General features: G+C 43.0%; 2 protein-coding genes across 2 annotated transcripts; one reads left to right on the top strand and one right to left on the bottom strand.

Annotated features, from left to right (window-relative positions):
* Nucleotides 1–114: 114 nt before the first annotated feature.
* Nucleotides 115–7,926, bottom strand: med16 (mediator complex subunit 16). Its single transcript, XM_034676996.1, is given in 17 exon segments — nucleotides 115–376; nucleotides 603–686; nucleotides 1,177–1,390; nucleotides 1,632–1,748; nucleotides 1,751–1,823; nucleotides 1,933–2,066; nucleotides 2,180–2,390; nucleotides 2,703–2,909; nucleotides 3,027–3,244; nucleotides 3,841–3,996; nucleotides 4,091–4,196; nucleotides 4,462–4,611; nucleotides 4,686–4,967; nucleotides 5,154–5,323; nucleotides 6,524–6,631; nucleotides 6,771–6,955; nucleotides 7,768–7,926. Coding segments are annotated over 16 exon segments (2,496 nt in total). The 5' UTR covers nucleotides 6,910–6,955; nucleotides 7,768–7,926; the 3' UTR covers nucleotides 115–249.
* Nucleotides 7,927–9,777: 1,851 nt separating this feature from the next.
* On the top strand, nucleotides 9,778–26,234 carry tmem259 (transmembrane protein 259). The gene is given in 15 exon segments (XM_034677000.1): nucleotides 9,778–10,221; nucleotides 16,751–17,159; nucleotides 18,973–19,278; nucleotides 19,406–19,520; nucleotides 19,523–19,588; nucleotides 21,185–21,202; nucleotides 21,205–21,264; nucleotides 21,267–21,293; nucleotides 21,482–21,604; nucleotides 22,097–22,197; nucleotides 22,350–22,407; nucleotides 23,077–23,164; nucleotides 23,790–23,924; nucleotides 24,133–24,232; nucleotides 24,421–26,234. Coding segments are annotated over 14 exon segments (1,989 nt in total). The 5' UTR covers nucleotides 9,778–10,221; nucleotides 16,751–16,934; the 3' UTR covers nucleotides 24,988–26,234.
* The last annotated feature ends 607 nt before the right edge of the window (nucleotides 26,235–26,841 follow it).

The following is a 26,841-nucleotide window of genomic DNA, read 5'->3' as shown; positions in this document are numbered from 1 at the left end:
GCCAAATAAAAAAGCGAACTGAGGAAAAGAAACAAATGCAGGTATGAATTCTATATGTTACAGAGAAATAATCAAAAAGACAAAAAGAAAGAGAAAAAGAAGGAATGGACTAAATCTATTTAGTGCTGGCTTTTATTTTGAAAAAAATATTAAAAAATGAAATAAAAAATATTTACAGGAAGAAAAGAGATCACTGAGCAAAACCAACACAGGACCACCTTCTGTGAGGAGTTCATGTATGTTATGCATTCAGGTGAGTGTGGGAGGGATCCTCCTCCACAGTCCTCCACACAGACAGTTTTTGATCCAGCGCTGCTCCCACTGCTTCATGGCGTTTGTTTTATTTGGAGAACGAAGCATCGTCACACAGCCACACCTGAAAGACAGCAAACTACACTTGTAAACAGTTCCTTTATGGTTTAACACACCTGTAACACAACAAACTATACTAAGGGTTCTTTTCATGAATGAGGTTAGTGAAAAACTTGTGAAAATCTGAAACAAATATAACATCTATGAAAGTTTGTTTTCAGTCCTTTTCTCCTGAAACACTAAATACTGGGGCTCATGTCTGTGAGCTTCTGTACTGTCTGTGGACTCACCTTGTGCAGGCTTTACTCTCCTCTGTGGGACACACACCCATATGAACACAACGAAGGTTATCCATCTTCTGAGAGCCAGGACTCCTATGCACACACACAAACACGTACACACAGTCAATGAAGTGAATCTACATCTGTCTCTTTAACAGAACTGAGAGCTGCTGCGCCAACATGTGGACAGTTATAAGATCATCTGTGTTTTCTATAAACAGTGTTTCATTTCTTTAAACTTCTGAAGGGAACACAATCTCTGTTTTAACCCCGCGTTCTCTCTAGCATCCAGCAGGGGGCGACTCCTCTGGTTGTAAATCAGTTTGATTGTATGAGAAAATGGTCCTCCTTCTCTGCTGATTTATTCCCTCAGTAAACATGTTCCTAATGACTTCATGGTCTCAATCTCTAGTTTCGAGTCTTCCTCAACACAGCAGGATGTTCATTTAATAAATCATGGTCCTTTTTAGGGTCACAGAGACTGGGAAGCAGGGGAGGAGTTAGACAGGGAAACAGTCACTGGTCTCTGAACTGTTTTCAGCAGGGGGACTGATGTGAGGACTCAGGTTAAGGTCTGAGTTACCTGGTGAAGACCTCCAACGTGGCGGTGCCCCCTCCTGGCAGAGACGAAGCCTTTCCAAACTGCAGCCTGAGCGGGTGTTTCCCCTGAAGCTTCACGATGATGCCATCATTGACCGGAAGCCAGTCCATACTGGGAACCAGCAGCTGACTGGGCAGCAGGCAGCACTCATCTATCAGACTCTCATCAGGATCCTGAGGGGGTCCATCATCCCGGGCTGAGACACAGACAGGGACACATTGAATGACAGAGACACTAATGTGCTGTTTACACAATGAGCTGCTGCTGCTGCTGCCTGTAGCCATTACCAGCATCAATATCTCTCTAGGTCCCTAAGATCAGAAGGCAGTTCTAAAGACCTGTTAATGACTAAAGAGTCAACTGCAATGTGCTAGACCCTGCCCTGGACCAGTTACAGCAACCTATACCAGGTCCAGGATAAAGTATTTGGATCTTACAGCAGAGCCACAGCTTGGTGAGGAGTCTGAACAGCAGCTGCATGCTGTCCTGGTTGTCGGATGTGGCGGTGAACGTGGGCAGGCAGCCAGGCTTCAGCAGACCCCAGATCCGGATCACACCAACATCTCCCTCAGCATCCCCAGAGATGCCCCGTCCCTCATAAAGCCAAACCCAGGCCGGACCATGGAGCCCTGCAGGACAGAACTCATTAGCCATGCTCTAAGTCAGAAACTTGAAATAAACTACAGATATTTATAAATGCATTTAAATCTGTCTGCGTTCAGTGACCTGTCAGCTCACCTGGTTTGGTAGGTTGGCCAGCAAGTAGAGGACAAAGTCTCCCACCCATTGGATGAGCTGCTGCAGGGACTGGAGAGGAGGCCCGTCCAAAACAAATTCTTCTGTCTTAAGATTGATCATCACCTTATCAATATCTGAAAAAATACAGATTAATGACTGCTCATTATCTGAAACGCATTCTCTCTCCTGTTCCTCTGCTGTCTCACCTGTCTCTGGGATTTTCTATCTGTCTGCCCTAACATCTCACCTGTGTCCGTGTTCTTGGCACAGATCTCGGTCAGGCGGTCACCTGGGGTCTTGTCAGGCGTGTTGAGAACGTGTGGTCTCAGCAGGGACTTTAAAGTGGAGCTGATGGCGATCAGCAGCAGTTTCGCGTGGAAGTCGCACGCTCGAGCTGCTGTTGCCGTGGAGAGTTTACAGAGTGACGCCTTCACCGCCACGATGCGTGTTGCCAGAACCTAAGAGAGACCTCACTGAGTTTAAAGGGTATGAGCACCTGCTAGGGCATCATGGGAAATGTAGTGTACTGGAGGAAACCGGAACAGGCGGCATGTGTGACAGTGTGTAATGCTCACTTTGAGAGGTCAAACGTCATCAAAACAGGTTTAATGTCTTTAAATCATTAAGATTGTTGATATAGAGTGGTGTTTAACAATCAGAGATACTCTGTAGGTTACTTTTCAAAGGTTTATAAAGTTTTAAAATATTTCTGAGAATGTTTGAAAGTCACTGTAGCACATTAAGACACAGGTAGTGATAATCCTGCTCACCTGCTGCAGCGCCTGGTTCTGCCTCATGTACTCCTCATGCAGTTTCTCCACCAGGTTGTGGACCATGCTTGGCTGCACGTGCAGCAGGACGTCCCACCAGTCATAGCCTGTCACCATGCAGTACTCCAGCAGGAACAGCAGGTGACGCAGCGTAGTGTTCATCTCCAGCACCTGACCCATAGAGGGTGACACTCGCAGCATGTGGAGCTGAGGAGAAGACAACAAGTCAGACATAAAAACACATCAGAAACATGTGAAATCATTTGAAATCTGTACCTGTTTAATTCAAATTCAGGTGTGTGTCAGGTATGAGTGTATCCTCACCTTGCCATGGTTGTCAACTCCAGCCAGGGCCAGTGAGGTCCAGGAGAACTGCAGGGCCTTGAAGTGGAGGGCGGGGCCTCCGGTTCTCTGGCGTTTGATGGCGGACTCGTCTCCTGGCCTCTGATTGGATGAAGAGGATCCGTAGAAAACGCCCATGGTGTGGAGGGAGAGACGGTGCAGGATCTGAATACTGCCATCATGGAATGCCAGAGCCAGACCTTAAAACACACAGAAACAGATCTCAAAAGGTCTGTAGGTAAAACACATATCCACCTGAAACTGGCATACACAGTGGGTCAAATAGAGTCCAACAAGTCACCCCAACCTGGACCAGGATGTTAGTTCTTTAAGAGTCCAAGGACAACATCCATTTGATTCTAAATGCATAATCTCTAACATAAAGTGCTTTTCCAACAAGAAGTACCAGGAACTTGTAGTTTTAGGAACTTCTCTTTAAGGAAATAAATGGTTCCTGAGGCCTATTGTTATCTGAGTTATCAAACCAAGTGAAATGCATGTGTGTAATATTATTGTGGATGGCAAATAAAACACTGCCTTACTCTACCAATCAGAAACTTCAGCATTCCAGCCCCCCTGCCCAAAAAAGTTTTTAAACCTTTGGAAAGTACTACCCCCTTAAAGAATCTTTTCAGGGGAGATTAACTACCCCAAAACTAAATTTAGACCCTGCTGTCAAAACATTCAAAGTTCCTCAAAAGGTCCCCTTGTTCCTTGGGAAAGTTCCTGCGGTCAAAAAGCACCTACAGAGACCAGGTTCAGGTTCTAATGTCCTGACTCAGGCTGTTCTGCTCACCAAGTCCGGGGCAGAACTTAGTGTCTGACGCCACCTTCAGGTCGGTGTTGGAGATGGAGATTGGCAGTTTGGGCAGCGCGATGGCTGACACTCGCTCCAGATCGTTGGTGGTCGTCAGGATCCTCCACTTCAGGATGGTCGGCTGTTTCTCCCCAACTGAACCACAGCAAGGGGTCAAAGATCAAACAATGAGATCCACAGCCATTACAGAACCAGCTATAACCAGTCAGAACCAGTCTGTGGGTCTTACCAACAGGTGAGCGGTGTTGGAAAATGTTGTTAACAGGAAGTCCCTCCTTCCTCAGTGACCAACATTCCACGATGCTACCGGTCTGATTGGATGCACACAGCAGAACCTGCAACACAGAGATGTTATGTCAGCTTCCTCAGTTCAACTTTAATCCAAGATTCTGACTGACTTCAGCTTGGTCCTGCTGTTTACAGCCCTGTTTGAACAGAACCCAAACTACACACATAATCTTCTTGATTCTTAACCTATTCAGAGTTCTTTGTGGTTCTAAAGGTACTCCAGGTTACCTGTTCAGAGTTCCCTCTAGTTCTAAAGATACTCCTGGTTACCTGGTCAGAGTTCTTTCTAGTTCTAAAGGGTCTCCTGGTTACCTGTTCAGAGTTCTCCCTGGTGAGGAACTTGAGATGTGTAACAGCAGGGTACTTCTCCCTCCTCAGTGGGTCAGTGGTACAGCGCAGGAACAGAGATGGTAACAGTTCCGTGTCAATGCGACACTTTTCGCTGACAACGCTGACGACCACCTGAGAACACAGAACGGGTTAACAGGAAACAAAAAGGTTAGAGGTCAACATGGATCTTGGGTGTGGTTCCTGACCTTGTAGAACTGGACAGGGGATGAGCTGCTGCCGTCTGTAGCGGCGACCACGATATTTCCTCCCCCAGTGAAGGCGATGTCGGCTAACGCCACACGACCTCTCAGCCGGCACAGACTCTCGCTTGCCGTCAGCAACGCGCCGCCCGGCTTCAGCAGCGACACAGTGACAAGCCCGCTCACTGTCACAGCCATCCATCCCTCCATCGGCTTCCCCCCGAACAGAGTCAGAGACGGAGAGAACTTCACCCGAGAAAACTTCTCCCCAAAGTTTGTGGAACCAGACTGAACCAAGAGAGAAAAGAAGACAAGATATGTTCACCTGCTCACTGTCTGACAGTCAGAAGCTCAAAACATGACTTTACTGATTATACCGCGTCGTAATTTCCCTATTTACATATCTGTCTATATATGTTAGACCTGCACCACAGACGTGTGTGCGTGTGTCTGCGTATGTGTGTTGTGTGCTACCATCTCCACGTGCAGAGCCAGCTTCACGCCGTTGTGCAGCCAGCTAAGAGCCACGATAGGGTCTCCGTCCAGAGACGACGACAGGGCGCTCTCCCAGCTGTTCACCAGGTGATCTGACATCGACCAGCACTTAATATGACCATCCCCATCTGCAGACAACAAACGAGAGCCTGCACACACACACACACACACACACACACACACACACACACACACACACACACACAAAAAAACAACTGGTTAATACAAACATAGGTACCATAGAAATCCCCTGTTTATTAGTGACAGAAGAAGAGCAGATCTCTCTCTCTGACTTCAGAAAGAAGGCAGACATTCCCCCCCCACTGCATGTTAACAGAGACACAGTACTAACATATCCATTTTTATATATATACCAAAGTCTGTATAAAACATTGACCTAGTCTCAGTAACGGCTCCCATCTTTTCTAAGGCAGAATTTTGCAGTCTAACAAGAGCAGGCGCCATACAGGAAATGCTGACTCAACCAAACATTCAGTCGACCTAACAAGGGGTAAAGAGGCGAAGTTGAGGTGGGCCTTTAGCCTCCTCTAATTATGCAAAACTTGTAAATTGAATATCTTCTTAACTTTAGGTGCTTCTGTAGCCAGCCTCAAGTGGAAACTATAGTTTTTAACACTTCATCATTGGTTTAGGTACTGTGTATGCATGTTTTTTAACTTATGTGTGTGTGTATGTATGAGAATGTGATGTATGTCTTTTCAACCTGAACTTTATTTCTTGATGCATTTTTCTTCCCTTATTTTTTGAGCTCCACAAAGACGGTGCAAAAGACTATCTCCCCTTCACAATGACAAGAAACATTCTGTCCTATTCTGTTCTACTCTACTCTAATCTGTTCTGATCTGGTGTTTACATGCCTGAGGCGCTGATCATTCCCTTGGTAGCTTGAAATCACAGCAGAGTGACACGATAAAGAAATTCTTTATTAGGAATAACCCCTTGCGATGTGTCATCTTGTTTCCGAGAGGGTCCTACAAAACAAATATATAATACACACATAAGTAACCCGGGAGGTTGAGTGTTTGTTCTGTGGCATAGTAGCTTTCGCTGTCTTGTTTTATTGAAAACAAATGACCAAAAGAACCCTTGTTTCATTCCCTGGCCAGGTTTGCCCACCATGTTGCTTCAAAGTGTTCTGCTGTCTCAAGTCACAAGCATGAAAACGTCCGCTAGCAGAATACAATCGGACAAGTGTTAAACTTGATTAAGATTCCAATCGGATCAGCAGTGTAATTCTGACCACAGCGAGTCATTTTCATTTGCTTGTGTTGTACTCACTGTCAGTTGTTCACAAATGTCCCCTTATTCACTGTGACAAGTGAACTCACCTGACTGGTCCCACTCCAGACAGGAAATAACCTCAGTGTGTCCAGAGCTGATGGAGTTAACGTCCCAGGGGTGCTCAGTGTCTATGATGTGGATCATGTGACTCACATCTGAAACACACACACACACACACACACACACACACACACACACACACACACACACACACAGGGTTAAACTCTTGTCTTGTTTTTATTATCAGTGTGATTTGGGTGTGTCCATGCCCAAGGTGAACCACTGTCGGTGTACCTTTGTCGTCCTCCTCATTCTTTAGGTCGGTGGTGAAGGCTACCAGGTTCCTGCAGGACCAGGAGCAAACGAGTGGGATGGAGGGACAGTGGGTGCTCTTTGGACGTTTCTCCCACTCACACACATAGGCCAGCTCCATGACTCCACCAAAGAGGAAGAAGCTGGAGGGCAGGCGAACACCTCACCTGAGAGCACATCAGTAGAGGGATGAGATGGATGAGTGCTAAATTTTACTGATGTCCATCTCTGAGTGAAAATAAAACTAAACTGAGAGGACATCCTGCTTTATGAGCACTTTTGTTTAATGCTAAAGACCGCTGATACATTATCATTATGTACTGATAAATTATTATCATTATATACTGACTTATCATTGACATAAACGTGTTTATATAAACTGATATATCATTAGTAATATACTCATATATTGTTACTGATATATGCTGATTTGTTATGATGATATACCGTGTACTGATATATTATTGTTAAAATATAATCATATATTATCAGATGTATACTGATATATTATATCTATAGTGAAATACAAATATATTCATATTTACTGACGTATACCAACGATGGTTATTGATACATTTATACATTGTGTTTATGTTGTTTATTTACTGATATTATGTATATCGATCACACTTTGGTACTCTAGCTGTAATGCAGCTATGTTATATGTATGCTTCAGTTTGCCTGGCAATGATGTAAACAGTCTATATATAATTTTACACCCTGATATTTGGTCCTCGCTGATCCCCGATTAAAAAACTTTACAATACAGCAGATTTGTTTGTTTCAGTTTACATATTAACACAAATAATCACGTTAAAAGCGGCCGATCTATAAAGTAAATCTCGGCCGAATTAAAGCAGGCTTTAGTCAGATTAAATTCCAGTCAATAGATGGTATTTAGTCCTGGTCAGTGGTTAGTTAAGAAGTAATAAAGGTTGTATGTATAGAGTTGTAATGCAGACTGGTAACGTTAGCTTACCTTACTCTTATTTCAGATCGTGGCGCAGGAACAAAATCAAATGTTTCCGCTTTCTAAACAAAAGATTAACTTTGACCTTGAAATAAAGAATAAAAACGAATAAGTGAGATCAGTTTCCAGTGATAGAAATGAGGTTTAATTGTGTAGTGTAACAAACAAACTAACCTCTCAGCTACAGTTCAGTTCAACCAAGCTGAAGGACCCCGCCGTCCATAGAGCTGTCTCTGGATGTGCCTATCTGTAAAATTTAGCAGGAAGCTATTAAACGAGCGATCATAGAGTAGATGTATAATTCCGTGTTTTATATGTAGTTTAATATTCGTATTTCCTGTTAGGCAGTTTGATCAGATTTTTCAAACAACTTGATTTCTTAAAGTTTGTGTATTTCTGACTCGGCGCCACAGGTCAGCCTCATCTGCAGAACCAAAGTGGAACTGCTCCCTGAGCTATGTCTCCCAGGTGTATCAATATGAGTTTGGTTAGCTACCAACATTAGTGCTGGGCAAAGCCACACTTTTATGATTCGATACGATACCGATTCCTTTTTTTGCAATTTATTCAATACCAGTGATTTATTTTTTTAAATAAAATGTAACCCTTGAAAGACAAGTCCCATGACAAATACTGTTGATTTAAATAAATTAATGTGCAAATCGTTTGCTGGCCTTTTTTAAACAATGAAATAAATTTAGAAAAACACATAAATAATAAATAATCAACATCCTCTATTTACATTATCTGAGTGGAAAGCTTAAAACAGCCTCTTCACCATGACTTCTGTTAAAATGACACTGTGATCATGATGTCTCTGAATTTGTCAGTACAAAACTTTGGAATTAGTTACCCTAAAAGAATCAGAAGTGACACTTGAGCTTTTATTTCACATTTATTAATTAGTATCAATATTTATTTATTTGTACTCTATGTTTTCTATAAGCTGTAAATCTGCAGCACGTGAGTTTAAAATGTGAATAATGTTTCATAAATAGAAGTAAAGGAGCAGAAAGTACACCCATGTGTTTTGAGTGCTCCTGAAAACACAATGTTCAGAGGTCTGAAGTAGTATAAATACTGAAGTATTTTTAAAGGAATGAGTCCAGGACGTTCACTCAGGTTATCTGTACTTTATTTGAGTATTATTTTTGGGGGAAACATATTACTTTTACTCCACTACATTCAGAAGACAATTGTTGTACTTTTTACTCCATTACATTTCTATCAGTGCTCTAGTTACTCACTACTTTTGCTTTGAAGTCAGCTCATGAATTTCCTTCTCTTTACTGAAATCTGATCTATAATGTGTTTGTGTAGTTCTGTTGTCTCAGTGGTTTAGCCATACCTGTATATCGTGCGTCTCCACAGTTGAATGTGGAGTAAACACAGAGCATTTCATTTAGAGGTGGTCATGATGGCTATAACTCTCCACATGAGCACCCATCGCCATATCTTCAGCCCGTGTTAGAGGTTTTTGAAATGAAGAATGATACGTATCGTTTGAAATGTTCACCCTGTTTCCCACTCTACCCAAACATACAAACATTCACAGTCCAACCTGAGAAAGTGTGTTGAGCTACGTAACGTTTGTTTTATTCCAGATGAACATTTCAAACTAAGTTGTCTGTGCTTGGAGTAACTTAGTTGCTGTTTTATTCCATGGTATAGTTTTTAGAGATTTCAAGTAATGGTTTCTGAATAAATATAATGTAACAGAATGTATTCCTATTAATTCTTGACTGCCATCATGCTTTGTGAAAATACAACATTTTAGATATTTTTAGAAGCACTTTAAAAAAGTACTTCAGTACTTTAACTCAAGTAATAATTTGACAGAGCAACTTTCACTTGTATTGGAGTAATATTTGAGCAGGAGTGTCTGTACTTTGACTGAAGTAATGAAGCTGTGTACTTTGTCCACCACTGGATAATGTAAATAGGTTTCATGTTGGGGTCATACTGAACAGAGAAATGGGAAACACTGTGCCTGAGCCTGTATACGGCAAAACAGTGTAGAGCCTGTCAGACAGAGCTCAGGTGACTCTCTGCTCTCGGACTGTGTTTCCGCCCTGCTGATGTTTCGTCTCTCAGCAGCAGCCGTCAGTCTGATGTTGGCTCTGTTAGCTTGTGTTAGCCTGTGTTAGCCTGTGTCAGTCTGTGTGAGCCTGAGCCGACGGAAGAGGAGCTCAGAGTTATTCCTGAACTTTCAGAAGAATCAAACGGACTCTGTAAGCCTCTCTGTCTGCTCCGGACCGAGCTAGCTGCTAGCTAACACACTCTTTTTAGGCTAACTAGCGTTAGCTGCTAGCTCCCTCTGCGTTATTCTTCCATGTAAGGCTAGCGCGCTAACGGAGCCAGCTAACAGTTCTTACCTGCTAGCTGTTAGTTTTAATGACTGTTCAGACGAAGAACCGATGAGGAGTTATTAGCATGGAAACACACCTGGACACAGAATAACAGGTAAGACAGCAACCTGCCTATATTAGCATAGAGCTACAGCTAGCTTAACACAGAAAGATGAGTATTGGCTGAATGAGGCGACGGGCCCGGAAACAAACAAACAAACAAACAAACAAACAATAACATCTGCTCTGCTGATAAACAGCACTACGATTACCCGAGCACTTATTGATTACCAAACACTTATTGATTACCAAACACTTATTGATTAACAAACACTTATTGATTAACAAACACTTATTGATTAACAAACACTTATTGATTACCCAACACTTAATGATTACCAAACACTTGCCGATTTCTCTGAACACACATCGATTACTGAACACTTAACGGTTATCGAAAACACATCGAATATTGAACACACATTGAATAACGAACACACATCGAATATCGAACACACATCGAATTACGAACACACATCGAATATCGAACACACATCGAATAACGAACACACATTGAATAACGAACACACATTGAATAACGAACACACATTGAATAACGAACACACATTGAATATCGAACACACATCGAATATCTAACACACATTGAATAACGAACACACATCGAATAACGAACACACATTGAATAACGAACACACATTGAATAACGAACACACATCGAATAACGAACACACATTGAATAACGAACACACATTGAATAACGAACACACATCGAATATTGAACACACATTGAATAACGAACACACATTGAATATCGAACACACATCGAATATTGAACACACATTGAATAACGAACACACATTGAATAACGAACACACATTGAATAACGAACACACATTGAATAACGAACACACATTGAATAACGAACACACATCGAATATTGAACACACATTGAATAACGAACACACATTGAATAACGAACACACATTGAATAACGAACACACATTGAATAACGAACACACATCGAATATTGAACACACATTGAATATCGAACACACATCGAATAACGAACACACATTGAATAACGAACACACATTGAATAACGAACACACATCGAATATTGAACACACATTGAATAACGAACACACATTGAATATCGAACACACATCGAATAACGAACACACATCGAATATCGAACACACATCGAATAACGAACACACATCGAATATCGAACACACATTGAATAACGAACACACATCGAATATTGAACACACATCGAATAACGAACACACATCGAATATTGAACACATCGAATTATGAACACACATCGAATAACGAACACACATTGAATAACGAACACACATCGAATAACGAACACACATCGAATATTGAACACATCGAATTATGAACACACATTGAATAACGAACACACATCGAATATTGAACACATCGAATTATGAACACACATCGAATAACGAACACATCGAATAACGAACACACATCGAATATTGAACACACATCGAATATCGAACACACATCGAATAACGAACACACATTGAATAACGAACACATCGAATATTGAACACACATCGAATATTGAACACATCGAATTATGAACACACATCGAATAACGAACACACATTGAATAACGAACACACATCGAATATTGAACACACATTGAATAACGAACACACATCGAATATCGAACACACATCGAATAACGAACACACATTGAATAACGAACACACATCGAATATCGAACACACATCGAATATCGAACACACATTGAATAATGAACACACATTGAATAACGAACACACATTGAATAACGAACACACATCGAATATCGAACACACATCGAATAACGAACACACATCGAATAACGAACACACATTGAATAACGAACACACATCGAATAGCGAACACATCGAATATTGAACACACATCGAATAACGAACACATCGAATATTGAACACACATCGAATGACGAACACACATCGAATTATGAACACATCGAATTATGAACACACATTGAATTACAAACACACATCGAATATCGAACACACATCGAATAACGGACACACATCGAATTATGAACACATCGAATTATGAACACATAGAAAAACAAACACACATCGAATAACGAACACATCGAATAACGGACACACATATCGAATAACGGACACACATCGAATAACGAACACATCGAATAACAAACACACATTGAAAAACAAACACACATCGAATAACGAACACATCGAATAACAAACACACATTGAAAAACAAACACACATCGAATATCGAACACACATATCGAATAACGGACACACATCGAATAACGAACACATCGAATAACAAACACACATTGAAAAACAAACACACATCGAATAACGAACACATCGAATAACGGACACACATATCGAATAACAAACACACATCGAATAACGAACACATCGAATAACTGACACACATTGAATAACGAACACACATCGAATAATGAACACATCGAATAACTGACACACAAATCGAATAACGGACACACATGGATTACCCAACACTTATTGATTACCCGAACCCACATGGATTACCGAACATGTATCGATTACCGGATAACACCGTTCATGACACCATGTGCTGTAAAGGGTCCTGCACGATTAATCGATTATTTGACGATTAACTATTTAATAGATTGTTGTCTAGAAGCAGAGGCTGATGACGTTGGTGTGAGAAGTTTGTTTTGAATCACAGTGCAGAAGCTTGATGCAGAGGAAAGCTGATTCTGATCAGTGTGTCAGACTGTAAACAACACATGATTGTGTAAGCACATAAACAACGATGGCGTTACGATCAGCTGATCAGGATCATCAGAGACTCAAACTCCTCAAGCAGCTTTCAGCCACACTGATGAGGCAGCCTGATATCAACAAGTCTACCCCTCACCTGCTCCACCTCTACCTGCCCCACCTCCACCTGCTTCACCCAGCTACACACTTGACACCTGCTTCACCTCCACCTTTTTCACCTCCTTCTCATCCTTTTCTAAATTACTGTAAAACCTCTTCACTTCCTCCTTAATTGCTATAAACCTGCTTCACCTACGCCTGCTTCAACTGCTCCTCCACCTACTTTAAACCTGCTTCACCTTCCTGTCTACCTACATCAATTTAGTCCTGCTTCACCTCCAAATACTTCACTTTAATCTCCACCTACATTACTTGAAACCTGCTTAAACTCCATCTCTGACAACATTACTTCAAACTTGCTTCAGCTCCACATACTTCACCTTTACTTCTACCTACATTACTTTAAACCTGCTTCACCTCCACCTACATTACTTTAAACCTTTTTCACTATCACCCACTTCACCTCCACCTCTTACAACATTACTTTAAACCTGCTCCACCTTCATCGTCTTCACCTCCACCCGCTTCACCTTCACATCCACTTACTTTTTCTTCAAAATCTACCCGCTGACTGGTGGATCCAGCTGGAGGAAAAAATGTGTGAGTTTATCTAGCTGTGTGTGTATGCAGAAACCTAGTAACATAGCCTGACGTGCATGTCCTCTAAAATGTAATCACCCGTTGATACAATGCAGACTGCAAGCCCTTTTATTAGTCAGCTGGACGGCTCTGCATTTACAGCACTTCCAGAATCTCCGCACATCGGCTGTCCATTTCATCTGCTCTGCAGCTCCTCTCTATTCTACCATGTATTCATGGATGTATAATAAATAGCAACATGTATCAGCTCTAAGTAAACGTAATACCCATAGACTGTATAAAATATGGACGTAGTATCCGGGACGTCAACCATCTGTTCCTGAGAGCTGTTTTGAAGCCAATCAATGGCGGTAGCCATATTGGAAATGCGGAACTCAACCAGGCAGAGTGTGACATAGTTAGAGCCTCCTAGCCAACAGCTATGTGTTCCTGACCGGGAGTCATGTCAGTCATGTCCTTATTTGGGCAAAAACTCGGAATCTTAATATCTTCTGAACCGTCACGTTAGAAAAAAAATCGCCCCCCTACAGTGTGTGCCGATAGAGAAATTAGCTTCATAGGACCAAGCCGATTTTTGAACCAGGCTGTAAACATGTTTATTAATGCTGCAAAGATCGTCTTTTTCCCATTCAGGTCTATGTGGTTTCCGGTGTTTCTGCAGCCAGCCTCAAGCGGATTTTTGATGTATTGCAGTTTATAACACTTCCGCATGGGCTTCATAGTTTGAGACTGGAGGTTGCCGTTTGGTAATAACTTCAGAATCGCTGTGAAAAAGCAGAAAATGTAGTGCATCTGGAAGCAGTTAACCAGACTTTCAGAGAGGCCACACCGCCCTCTAATGTTTCGGCGGAGTATTGCTGCGCGTCACGGACACATCAACGCACAAGTATTTAGTGCTCATGTCCGCGTCGGCCACTGCTGCATAGGGTCAATGCAGAAGTATGAATCATCCTTGACAATGTATGTGTATGTGTTTTAAACTGTGTGTGTGTGTGTGTGTGTGTGTATGTGTGTGTGTGTGTGTGTGTGTGTGTGTGTGTGTGTGTGTGTGTGTGTGTGACCTGTGCTCAGTATCAGCTGCTCCTTTTCTGATAACACAGCAGTTAACCTACATCTGCACACTGAGAATTCCCAAATCCCCTGAATGTCACATTGAATGTAGTTCAACCTGATTTCTGCTTTGTGCATGTGTGTGTGTTCATTGAGGGTTCTTATCGTAGACACAGCTGTAGTCTCCAGAGTAGGGGTGTACATGTACACTAGAATCACGGTTGCGTGTGTATCACGGATTTGAAGTTTGAAGACTTTAACACAGCGCCAGAGCAGCGTGGACCACTCAGGCTCTTAGGCTTAGATTCCTGTTTAAAATATTTTGAATTAAACATAAAAAAAAATGAAATTATGAAAATAAACTAGAACAGAAATGGAATAATGCAGAGACAGCTTTGGTTTATTAAGCTCACAGAATCAACCAGAACACACATCGGGAGCTCTGGATGTCCATTCAACAGTCCAGAGTGCTACAGCAATAGAGGTGGGCGATATGGCCTCAAAATTATATCACAATATAAAATAAATATCACAATAACAATGTATATGACAATACAATATTTTCCATCAGAGAATATTAACTTATTTTTTCTCTGCCACTGTTATGTGTTGATTACATTTATTTATTTATTTTTTAACCAAAGCTTTGTGTCATGGTGTGTGTGGTTATAAGTATGGCTTCCAAGTTTTTAAGTAAAAAGTTGAATCTTAAAGAAAAATATGCCAGCTTATCGGTACACTATTGATATGCTCTGTAGGGATGGGCATTTCAGTCATTTGTTAATCATTGGCTTCTATTCGGCAATCACACACACACACACACACACACACACACACACACACACACACACACACACACACACACACACACACACACACACACACACACACACACACACACACACACACACACACACAGAGACCTGTCCCATTAAAAGCCAGTTTGTTTGGCAGTCTCGTTAACCAGCAGCAGGTTGGGGTGCTGCTAGCAGTGGGCACTGACAGCGTCACTCTCAATCTTTACGTCTGTGTTTCTGTGACGTGGCATGTATGTTTACATTTTACAGCCATGCTAGGCCTCTGGCAAACAGCTTTAAGATGCTCTATAGCCACTGTATGCCGTATTACAACCAGGCACCGGTAGGATGAAAAATTGTACTTTTATAATGAGAAAATCTTTGCATTAGCACTTCGATTTGTACAAAGTTACAAATATTCAAATACTCTGAAATCATTGCCCATCCCCAATGCTCTGCTCTGCTCTCAAAAAGAAAACACCTATATTTTATTTATTTCAGTTTATTAGTCTGAGGCTTGTTAGTGCCCTCTTTGCAACCATGTTCTCCAAGGCTGTAGGAGAACAGGATTAAGTATTGTTAAGTATTTCCTGCTGAAGACGTCCTATTTCTTCATGTGGCTGTTTCAAAATTACGGCACTCCAACAACTTAACAAGCGAGGACTTTAATTGTGAAGACTTGCCGGAAACAATGTTTTCATCATCCCTCAGCTACATTCAGCTGTTTTCAATAACTCAGTGAAGAGTTTACGGTCGCTGCTTTCACTATGAGTCACATCCACAGCCTGCTTCTGCTTCTTGTAACCGTCAATGGCTGAGTTGAGCCATTCCAGCACATGGCCAATGTTAAAGCTCCGTGTTAGCAAGCACAACCACTTAATGTTGCTATTATCAGCTGACAAGGCAAGAGAAGGCAAGTTTAGCCAATGACTGAGCCACTGTGCACTTTCACTGTAAACATTAACATCAGCCTTGACAGAAGGAGGAGGCATTGCTCTTTGGTCAGCGAGCGTGTATGTCTGCATGTCTCTGCTCTGGAGCCTGATACTTCTTCTAGTCTCTGTATCGCTGATAACACAATGTCACACTTATCACTTCAAAATGTATTCTGGTACTATTATTGACAGTATGATATGGCACAGCCCTTTACAACAGATGCCTTAGACCAGTCAAATCCCTTCACACCTTTACCCCACAGTTTCTCCTCCACTGTAACTCCATGATGATGTAAACTGATCAATAATCAAAGTTCTGATGTTTGTTTTTCCTCCCTCAGAGTGAGCTGCGTGTGGGACTTTATCAGTTCACCTGCAGGTTCACACTGACATCACTCTGATCAGAGGTCAGAGGTCAGCTTCTCCGTGGCGTCCTGCAGACATGCTGACGTAGGATCAGCAGACATAGGACTGGTGTCTGTTTGTTTATTTGTTTGTTTGTTGTGAGCATCAGAGACATAGATCATGTCTGACAACGCGCCAAATAACAACAACAATGTCCCTCTGAACAACAACAACAACAACAACATGGGGCCAAACCGAATCAGGAACCCCAACATGAACCAGAACCCGCTCATCAACGTCCGGGACCCGCCTCTTCCATGCCCTCTTTTCAAGATGGCTGTCACCTACGCACGCCTGTTCCCCCCCTCCTTCAGGAGAGTGTTTGAGTTCTTCGTCCTGCTCAAGGTGAGAACGCCTCTGACCCTTAAGCCTTCAGCCCACACCGAGTCTGTCTGTAGACCACTTTGTGGATCCTTCTGGGACCAATTTGTATGGAACAACAAAAATAAAACATGGTGACATACAGACAACATTAAATTATACATAAGAACTTATACGCAGTAAAGTGTAAAAACTGATATCAGACAGACTCATAAATACATTTACATACAGAATAAATTATTAACAGGACCAGTTTGGTAAAAGAAGTCCTTAAACATTAAAGGAGCAAGTTGTCTTCACACTCAGTTTATCTTTGGACTCATATTTAGGACAGGTTTTAACCAAGCGGCAACCTCCGGTCTAAAAATATGAGTCCAATGCGGAAGTACTAAAAACTGCAGTTCATCGAGGATCAGCTTGAGACTGGCTACGGAAGTACCGGAAGTCACATACACATGAATGGGAAAAGGCAGATCTTTACAGCAGAAATAAACATGTTTACAGTCTGGTACAAAAGACGAGTGTAGTCTGGATAGCTCATTTCTCGATCGGCACACACTGAAGGTGGGGGGGTGAATTTTTTTCTAATGTCTCTGCTAATTTCAAAGATATTGAGATTCATGAGTCTTCCAATGAGAGGCACAGCTGACTTGATTGACAGGCGGGAACGCTGTAGCTGTTGGCCAGGAGGCTCAAAGCCCGCCTCTTTACATCACAATCGCTGCTGCTGTCGACGATTGGCCTCAAAACAGCGCTTTAGAAACAGATTGGTGACGTCACGGATCCTACGTCCATGTTTTATACAGTCTATGGTTTTAACTCAAGTTTACATCTGTCTTTTAACGTGCTGTTTCAATCAATAAATCAATCAATCAATCAAACGATCGTAGTTATACATTTACAGGACAAACTCTCTTCTGTGTTTGTCTGAGCAGATTCATGAGCATCTTTTATATTGAAGTCAATAAGATCACTTTAACAGATGTATGTACAATATTTAATGTATGTGGGGAAAAAAGGGGTCAGAGTGGGAGGTCTGTTCAGGTAAACATCTTAAACTGATTTGAAAACACAGAGCGTGACCCTGATGTGGATCTGGTCGGCTCAGCATTAACGGTCAGTGTGAAAAACAACCACACAGTGTTCCTGTAAGTTCAGAGAGTGTGTGTAATCTGTAGGAATAAGTATTAAACTGACAGAAAAACCAACAGTGTGTGTTTTCCCATCAGATTAACAGCAGTCACACCTTGCAGCTTTTCCCCCTGACGCAACGCAGACCGACCAGTCTTAAATCGGGCTGACAAGTCTGAACTCGGGCTAACAAGTCACTAATCAGCCAACCCTCTTTAAAATGAGGGGAGGCACTGAGGGTATGCCCTCATTCGCACTGACTAAGAGAACATTTTCATCATCAGTTCATTGTTATTCATAAATCTCTCAGTCATAGCAATGTTATCTTCGTACCCTTTCCATACAGAGCAGGTGGATAGCCTACTCCCTAATACATTATTAACAGAAACCCAACTTTAATCCAGCATCAGACAGAAACACCTGCAGACGAGAACCTGACCCACTGTAAACTAGAACCAGACTCACCTGAGGACAGATATCTGCTGAGAGAGAGCATTACAACAGATAACACAGTTATTAAATGAACCTTTAATGACAATAACTGCTGAGTTATCATAGAAGCTTAAAATGCTGTGTCATCATCATCGTCATTATTATCTCCATCATCTTCATCTTCATCATATGTTACTGATGATGGTATTTGGAGACAGAGCTGTATTTAGTACCCTTGACCTTCTATGTGATTATGTTGATTTGTTATCTTCAGGCGCTCTTCGTCCTCTTCATCCTCGCCTATATCCACATCGCCTTCTCTCGCTCGCCCATCAACTGTCTGGAGGCGGTAAGGGAGCGCTGGCCACGTGATGGCATCCTACGTGTGGAGATCCAGAGGAACTCCAGCCGGGCGTCTGTCTTCCTGCAGTACTACGACTCCTCCGGACTGCAGGAGGAGCTGGAGACCGAGGAGGGGGGAGGAGGAGGTTTGGCAGGGCTCAGCCTGGCTGCACTGCAGGAAGAAGAGGAGGACGAGGAGGAGATGACCCTGGAGATGTTTGACAACAGCTCCGTACAGGTAAACAGGCAAAGGCATCAGGTGTCACTACTGGTGGGAGGGTGTCACTACAGGTGTGGACAGGTAATGCTGATTGATCACCAGGTCTCTGATATCTCCCTCTGCTCTGTGTGTGTTCCTGCTGTAGTTCGAGCTAGACATCGAGCCTCGTCTAAAGCCATCTCTGATTGGAGGAGGCGCAGGAGGAGGCGCAGGAGGAGGAGCGGGGGGAGGAGTCAATGACAGCCAGGACGTCTCCTTCAGCCGACCACTAAAGGTATGCAGCCACTGAGGGACTCAGTGTCTGAGCTGGAGATGATGACCAGAGCAGGTAAACCCTCCTCCTTCTTCTCCTCCATCTCCTTTTCCCTCTCTTCTTCCCTTGCTTTTCCCTCTCCTCCTCCTACTCTTCCTCCTTTCATTACCTCTTCTTTCCTCATACTGCCTCTCTTCCGACCTTACACCTCCGGGTCCTCCCTCTGCTTTGTGTCATCCTCCTCCACCTGGACAGTAATTCCTACTGCGTTGTTTGTTTTACTGTCCTGTTCTTTAACCAGTTTAGTAATTAACTTTGGAAATGACCTTTTTATATCTTGATGAATGTGTTGCAGTTCTCCCTCACACCAGCAGGTGTCAGCAGAGTGTGAGGCAGACTGTCCTTGATCATCTGTTAAAGTGGTGTAGTGCTTTACTCTTCAGAGAAATTGAGCTGATGATGGACAGACAGGCATCAGAACATCTTTATTGATCCTGTTATAGTCCTTGGAGGGTAGAAATCAGTAATTGGTCTTTAAATTCTTTATTTGTTGGAATTACGTTGCTGTCAACGTGAAAAAAAACTAAATTGCACTCAGTTATTGATTTAGACCATTTAGTTTTCCTTCACTGCCAGTTGTAGAACTGAGTGCTTTCAAATTGCGTGGTGTCCTGTTCATTATGCGTATGCCTCATTATTTAATATAAACAACAACAGAAGTTAACCAGATACAGACCTACTGAGGACAGCTCTCTGATTTGGAAAGGGGAAAATAAATGTATTTCTGTAGTGGGAACTTTGGCACTCGTCAAGAGTTCTTCCTTTCACAGACTTTCTGTTTTAAGCCACAGTATGCCTGAAGTGATAAGATGCTATTGTTACATCCTTGGTGTAAAGCTGGTGAAAACTGACTGCTGTGCTGTTAACTGGACCTTCAACGCACACTTTCTAGTGTAGCGTGAAGCGTGTAATGCATTGTCTCGAAATGCCATTCCAAATCGCTCTTCTTCTAGTGCGACCACACTTGCATTAAAGATAAGACAGATGGATCCCAAGTTAAAGAAACAAAAATCCTCATCCTACTCTGGGTGAAAATATGAGTGTTTTCTCTGTTTAAGCAGCAACCATGTCTGTGCTAGAGTGCAGCTAGACACTAAATGATTGACAGCTATCCACTTGCATCCCTGCCCTGACAGGTCCATGCTACGTGCTAAGCAACACGTTGATAGTGCTACCCCAGTGTGGACAAGGCAACAACTTCAGTTGCTGTTAGGATGCTGAATTGTTAAACAACACAGGCCCTTTTTATTTTTGGGATCCTGTCCTGCAATCCAGGCAACGACGAAGAGCTTGTGGAGGATCTCTGAGTTACCCATCAATATGAGGACACTTTAACATTGAGCCGTAGTGATAATAGGCAACTATGTTCAAGTTGTGACTCAAAAGCTGTTACTTGTCTGTCTCTGCAAACTTCACTGTCTGTCTCAGATATTCTCACCTTCTGTCTCTATACTCACCCGTCAGACTATATTCTCATCTTGTGTCTCTATACTCACCCGTCAGACTATATTCTCATCTTCTGTCTCTATACTCACCCCGTCCGACTGTATTCCCACCTGTCTGTCTCTATACTCACCGGTCTGTTTGTATTCTCACCTGTCTGTCTCCCAGTGTGGCCTCAGGAGGAGTACAGGTGGAGTATTCTCTGGAGTATGGCTTCCTGCGTCTCTCTCAGAGCACACGACAGAGACTCACATCCCCGTCATGGTCGTCACGCTGGGTGAGACATACGTGTTTGTGACATATATTTTAGTGACACCTTTGGATTACATCTCTCTGCATCTTGGCTGTCTGCCTTCAACTTGTTTAAACCAAAGTTACTAAACTGTAAAGTGTGGGTTTGTTTGTTTTTCTTGTGTTTGTATGTGTCTGTCTGTCTGTGTGTTTGTTTGTTTGTGTCCGATTCAGACCCGATGAAGGACGAGTGTTTTGGTGACGGTTTCAGTCGCTTCCTGTTGGATGAGTTTCTGGGCTATGATGACATCCTGATGTCAAGTGTGAAGGCACTCGCCGAGAACGAGGAGAACAAAGGTACTGCCAACTGCTAAGCCACTCCCCCCAAAACAGGGCCTCCCCTTTGGCCCCTACCCCCAAAAGAGAGCCACATCTTCTTTTAGCCCCTCCCGCTAATACAGAGCCACCTCCTCTGTTAGCCCCCCTGCCAAAACGGAGCTACCTCTTCTTTTACACCCCCCCGCATCCTGATCTTAAATAATAATAACAATAATTGGGATTTATATAGCGCCTTTCAAGAAACCCATGGTCGCTTCACAGGGTCAGGTAGGGGGTCTGGGGGGTTGGTGGGGACAACACTAGCTGATGGGGAAAGGCCTTGAGGGGAAGGTGCGTATTGACTGCTTTTTGAAAACTGTCAAGGGTTGGGGCACTGCGGATGTCCTACTGTTTGGTTACCTCACATGTAATAAACCTGTAGAGACACTGATCCCTCCAGTGTACACTCACTGTTAGTTAGGGATGTGTTTACCTGTAAGTGGTTGATGATGTTTCTGTGGTGCCATGCAGGGTTCCTGAGGAACGTTGTTTCTGGAGAACATTACCGCTTCGTCAGCATGTGGATGGCTAGAACATCGTACCTGGCAGCCTTCGTCATCATGGTTATCTTTGTAAGTGACAAAAATGAGATCAGATCTGAGGAGGACATCTAGAATACACATAAGTTCAGGCATTAATCAATCAATCAATCAGTCAATCAATCAATAAATCAATCAATCAATCAATCAATCAATCAATCATGTTTCTGCTCCATGTTTTTCAGACTCTGTCCGTGTCCATGCTGCTCAGATACTCGCACCACCAGATCTTTGTCTTCATTGGTCAGTTTAAAACCAGACCAGACCAGACCCATCCAGACCAGACCAAAAATAGATCCACCCACCCAGACCCTAATTTAAAAACCTAACCAAACCAGTTTTAACGAAACCAAACCAAAAACAGTCAACCATGACCAGACTGTTCCAGACCAAAACAAGACCAGACCAGACCAGAACCATCCAGTCAATCTTAGTCCAACCCTGTTTACGATGATGCAGATGTGATGTGTGGTCTGGTCCATGTCTTAGAGATCTGGTCCAGTTTTTATGTCAGAACTTTGTTAATGACTCCCCTGACTTTGGTTCAATAAAAACCCAGCAGAGTCCGTCTCTACACCTGTGACACTGAAACACAGGACTGATCAGCTACCGATCAGGGATTGATCCGGGATTGAAGTGTTGCTGATCAGCGATCAATCTGTTAGTGATTAGGTGTTGATCAGGCATTGATGTTTCATTGATCAGGTGTTGGTTCGTTAATGGTTATGTATTGATTTTTTATCAATCAGGTTTGATCTGTAATTGATTAGTATTGATCAGGGGCTGAGTGCACCAGCAGGGTGTAAAAAAAGACTGTTATCTCACACTTCAGAATTATCTTTCATTGACATGATCGGGTGACATTCAGATGTTGATAATTTATTAATTTTTTTATTGATCTGTCCCTCTCAGTGGATCTTCTACAGATGTTGGAGATGAACATGACCATCGCCTTCCCAGCAGCCCCTCTGCTCACAGTCATCCTTGCTCTTGTTGGTGAGTCCACTTCCATTAAACTGGTTCTGGTGTAGACGGTATAGGATTTTCTTTGAATCCAGATTTTGGGGTTAATACTGGCTAATCTGGATTAGAGAACTGTCTCTGAATTAACAGGGGCATATAGATGCTGATGAACAGACAGTCAGAAGAGAAAGACAAACATTAGATCCAAAGAACTTCTTTTACATGAGAGTAGAACACCTGCCTCAAACACCTGTTCTTTAAAATCTGGTTCAATATGTTCCTGTTGCGAACAAACCACACACAAACACACGCCTCGTCCTCCTCAGTTAAATATAATCCTTCTAAATTAATAGGATTAAATTCAACCCTGAAACACTTTCAGGTGATTTTGAGACAGCTGATTGTGGGAGTTTTGATAGGGCTAAACTGAGAGGGGCGGTGTGGCCTAGTGGTCTAAGCACCCCACATACAAGGCTATAGTCCTCGCCGCCGGTTCGACTCTCAGCCGTGGCCATGTCCTGCATGTCTTCCCACTCTCTGCTCCCCACATTTCCTGTCTCTCTTCAGCTGTCCTATCATAAAGGCACGAAGCCCAAAAATATAACTTAAAAAAAAAAAAGTAAACTGAGAGCTGAGCTGTGATGTCACTTCCCTGTTGTCAGGCATGGAGGCATCATGTCAGAGTTTTTCAACGATACGACGACAGCGTTCTATATCATCCTCATCGTCTGGTTTGGCCGATCAGTATGAACGCCATCTGCTGCCCACACCAACACCAGCAAACGCCACTGGCTGAGGTGAGTCACATGAACAGCAGGGGGCCAGTACCCCTGCTGGGTTTTCACCAATCCCAGCACAGCAGGAAAAACAATACATAATACTTGACTGAGCCTTAATTATTAACCTTTAATGGAAACTGGAAAAGCAGATATTGTATTATCTGGTTTTATAAAAAACACACCGTGGTATTTGTGCAGTTCTTTAAAAGATGTTTTTGCCCTGCAGGTTCTTCTACCTTTATCACTTTGCCTTCTACGCCTATCACTACCGCTTTAATGGGCAGTACAGCAGCCTGGCACTCGTCACTTCCTGGCTCTTCATCCAGGTACCATCCTCATATCATCACCTGCCATTCAAATTAAAGCGCTTATGATGGAGATGATGGTCATAATAATAATAAATCAGACTTTATCATGTCACTGACAACTTCTTCTTGGTTCTTTACTTTTTGTTCCTCCTCCTCCCTTTTTGTTGTTTCATCCCCCTCCTACACCTCCTTCTTCTTCTCCTCAGCACTCCATGATCTACTTCTTCCATCACTACGAGCTCCCTGCAATCCTGCAGCAGATCAGGATCCAGGAGATGTTGCTTCAGAACCAGCAAGCGGGTCAGGCCAATCAGACAGCCCTACAGGACAACCTCAACAACAACCACACTGCTGCTGGACCAGGACCAGGACCGGGACCAGGACCAGGACCAGGACCAGGACCAGGACCAGGGCCCGGGAACATCCCCCAGCCTGGAGCCAGCACCACCCCTGGGCCTCAGACTGATGCCCAGCCCTCCTCCTCCCCTCCTGCTGCAGGAAGCGTGGGAGAGGTGAGGTCAGAGCTAAACTGGGTCGCTCAGACTGCCGCCCTCATCACTGAAGCTCTGACCTCCTCCGCTCAAAACCCCCCCCCTCAGCTGAGGAGGAGCCCCAGGAGTGAGGAGCCAGCAGGAGCAGAGCTCAGTGTGGCTGAGTTCTGGATGGGAGGAGCAAGAGGAGCAGGAGCATCTGAAGGAGGAGAAGCATCAGGGGCAGGAGAATCAGAGGGAGGCGAAGTATCAGGGGCAGGAGCATTAGAGGAGGAGCATTAGAGGGAGGAGCAGAATCAGGAGCTGCTTCAGTGGAAGGAGAAGGAGCATCAAGAGGAGAAACAAGCAAGGATTCAGTAGAAATTAAAACCTCAGCAACAGGAGAACTAAATCCTCCAATCAGACGGCCCCCTGCAGAGGAGGCGGGGCTCCCAACAGAGGAGACGGGGCTTTCTGAGGTGGCCCCCCCACAGACAGACTGCTCCCCCTCACAGAGTCCAGGATCAGACTGCCGAGCAACACAGAGCCTGTCCTGATAACATAATCACAACGTCACACCTCAGTCTGTCCAATCAGGTCCCTGATCAGTGATCAGCTGATTGATCAGTGATCAGCTTGGTTGTGATTATCTCTATTTAATTGATACAGATGGTCGATTAGCTGACTGTTTACCTGAGAGGGCGGGATCAGGTTAGCGAGACAGAAACCTGCTGATCAGAGGGGTGCTGACCAATGAAAAAGCTGATTGATTGATTATTGATCAGCTGTTCGAAAGACATGTGAGGTGTTTGGAATGAATCGGCTGACATCACTAATTCTACAAAAAAAACCTCTATTGATGATTGATGAGTTATTGGTTTATAGATCAGCCATGAGTGATCAGTTATTGGTTGATCTGTTATGGGTTAATTGATCAGTTATTGATGATTGTTGATGATTATTGATCAGCCTGATTTGGACAGACTGAAGCACATTTTGAACTCTGTTGCTTTATTTTCTTCGTGCTTTTGTTTTGAAGAAAGACTCTTAAAGAACAGGAAGTGGCGGTGAAGGACTGATTGATTATCTGATCAGGACTTCCTGTCAGATTGGATGCCTTATCAATAACCCTCAGCTGTCTGTGGACTCTTCAGCCGAGTGAGCTGATTGGTGGTGCAATATGACGCCAGCTGTGTCACACATCAGGCTCAGCCTCCTGTCAGGGGGCGTGGCCTGTCACTGTGATGCGTTCAGTGGACTGAAGGTGATGTGTTCAGGAACTCATGATCAGCTGGGAAACTTCAGCGTGGAACAGTGTGACTGGAACAGGAAACAAAAAACACTTTATAGAATAAACCTTTATTAATCGATGAACAGGAAACACAAACAAACAATAATAAACTACAGTAAACAAATTAATAAAAGGATGAAAAATGAAACAGCTGTAACAAACTTCGTCTCACCTTCAGGTAAAGGTGATCATGTTTTAGAACATGCTCAGTCCAAAGACAGTGACAGTGATTAGTATGAATAAAGGTTGGTCATGTGTGTGTGTGTGTGTTTGATCAGTTATTGATTTACCTCTTAATGTCTGAACGCTGAAGTGTGTCTGCATGTTCGTCTGTCATCACAAGGATTTAGCCTGAATCATTTTGTCTCTGTTTTAATTTTTATTTGAGCCACAAGAGACTGACATGCAGATTCCTGTAAAGTCTGAAATCTACAGGCAAGCAAGTGCACCACATACCACAGGTTACAGAGCCTTTCTGTGGTTGATTCATTTCATTGAGATATTATTCGTGACTTTGTTCTTCTACCTTTGCTGAGTAAGCCTTGTGACTATAAAGTTTAGTTAAGTGCATGGTTAAATCTGTTTTATAATGAGTTCTACTGAACTGTACAGACAAAGATAACAACTAACAGTCTATGGGCGAGGTGGATAACAGATATGTGGCTGTTTTGTAGTTCACAATATATCCATAATAAGTGTTTTTATCTCTATGATTTAATGTATGTTCAATAATCCAGACATTGTTTTTTATTTTGAAATTGATTGGATGGTGTTGTGTGTGTTTGACTTCCTGCCCTCTTTGTTCAGCTTGATGCGTGCTGGGTGTGGGCTCTGTCCCAAATAGACGTAGAGCGTATCTTTAGTGG

This window comes from Notolabrus celidotus, chromosome 2 (assembly GCF_009762535.1).
Source record: "Notolabrus celidotus isolate fNotCel1 chromosome 2, fNotCel1.pri, whole genome shotgun sequence".
In the NCBI taxonomy this organism is placed as follows: domain Eukaryota; kingdom Metazoa; phylum Chordata; class Actinopteri; order Labriformes; family Labridae; genus Notolabrus; species Notolabrus celidotus.
Note: the sequence above shows the minus strand (reverse complement) of the source record. Positions and strands in the feature narration are given on the sequence as shown.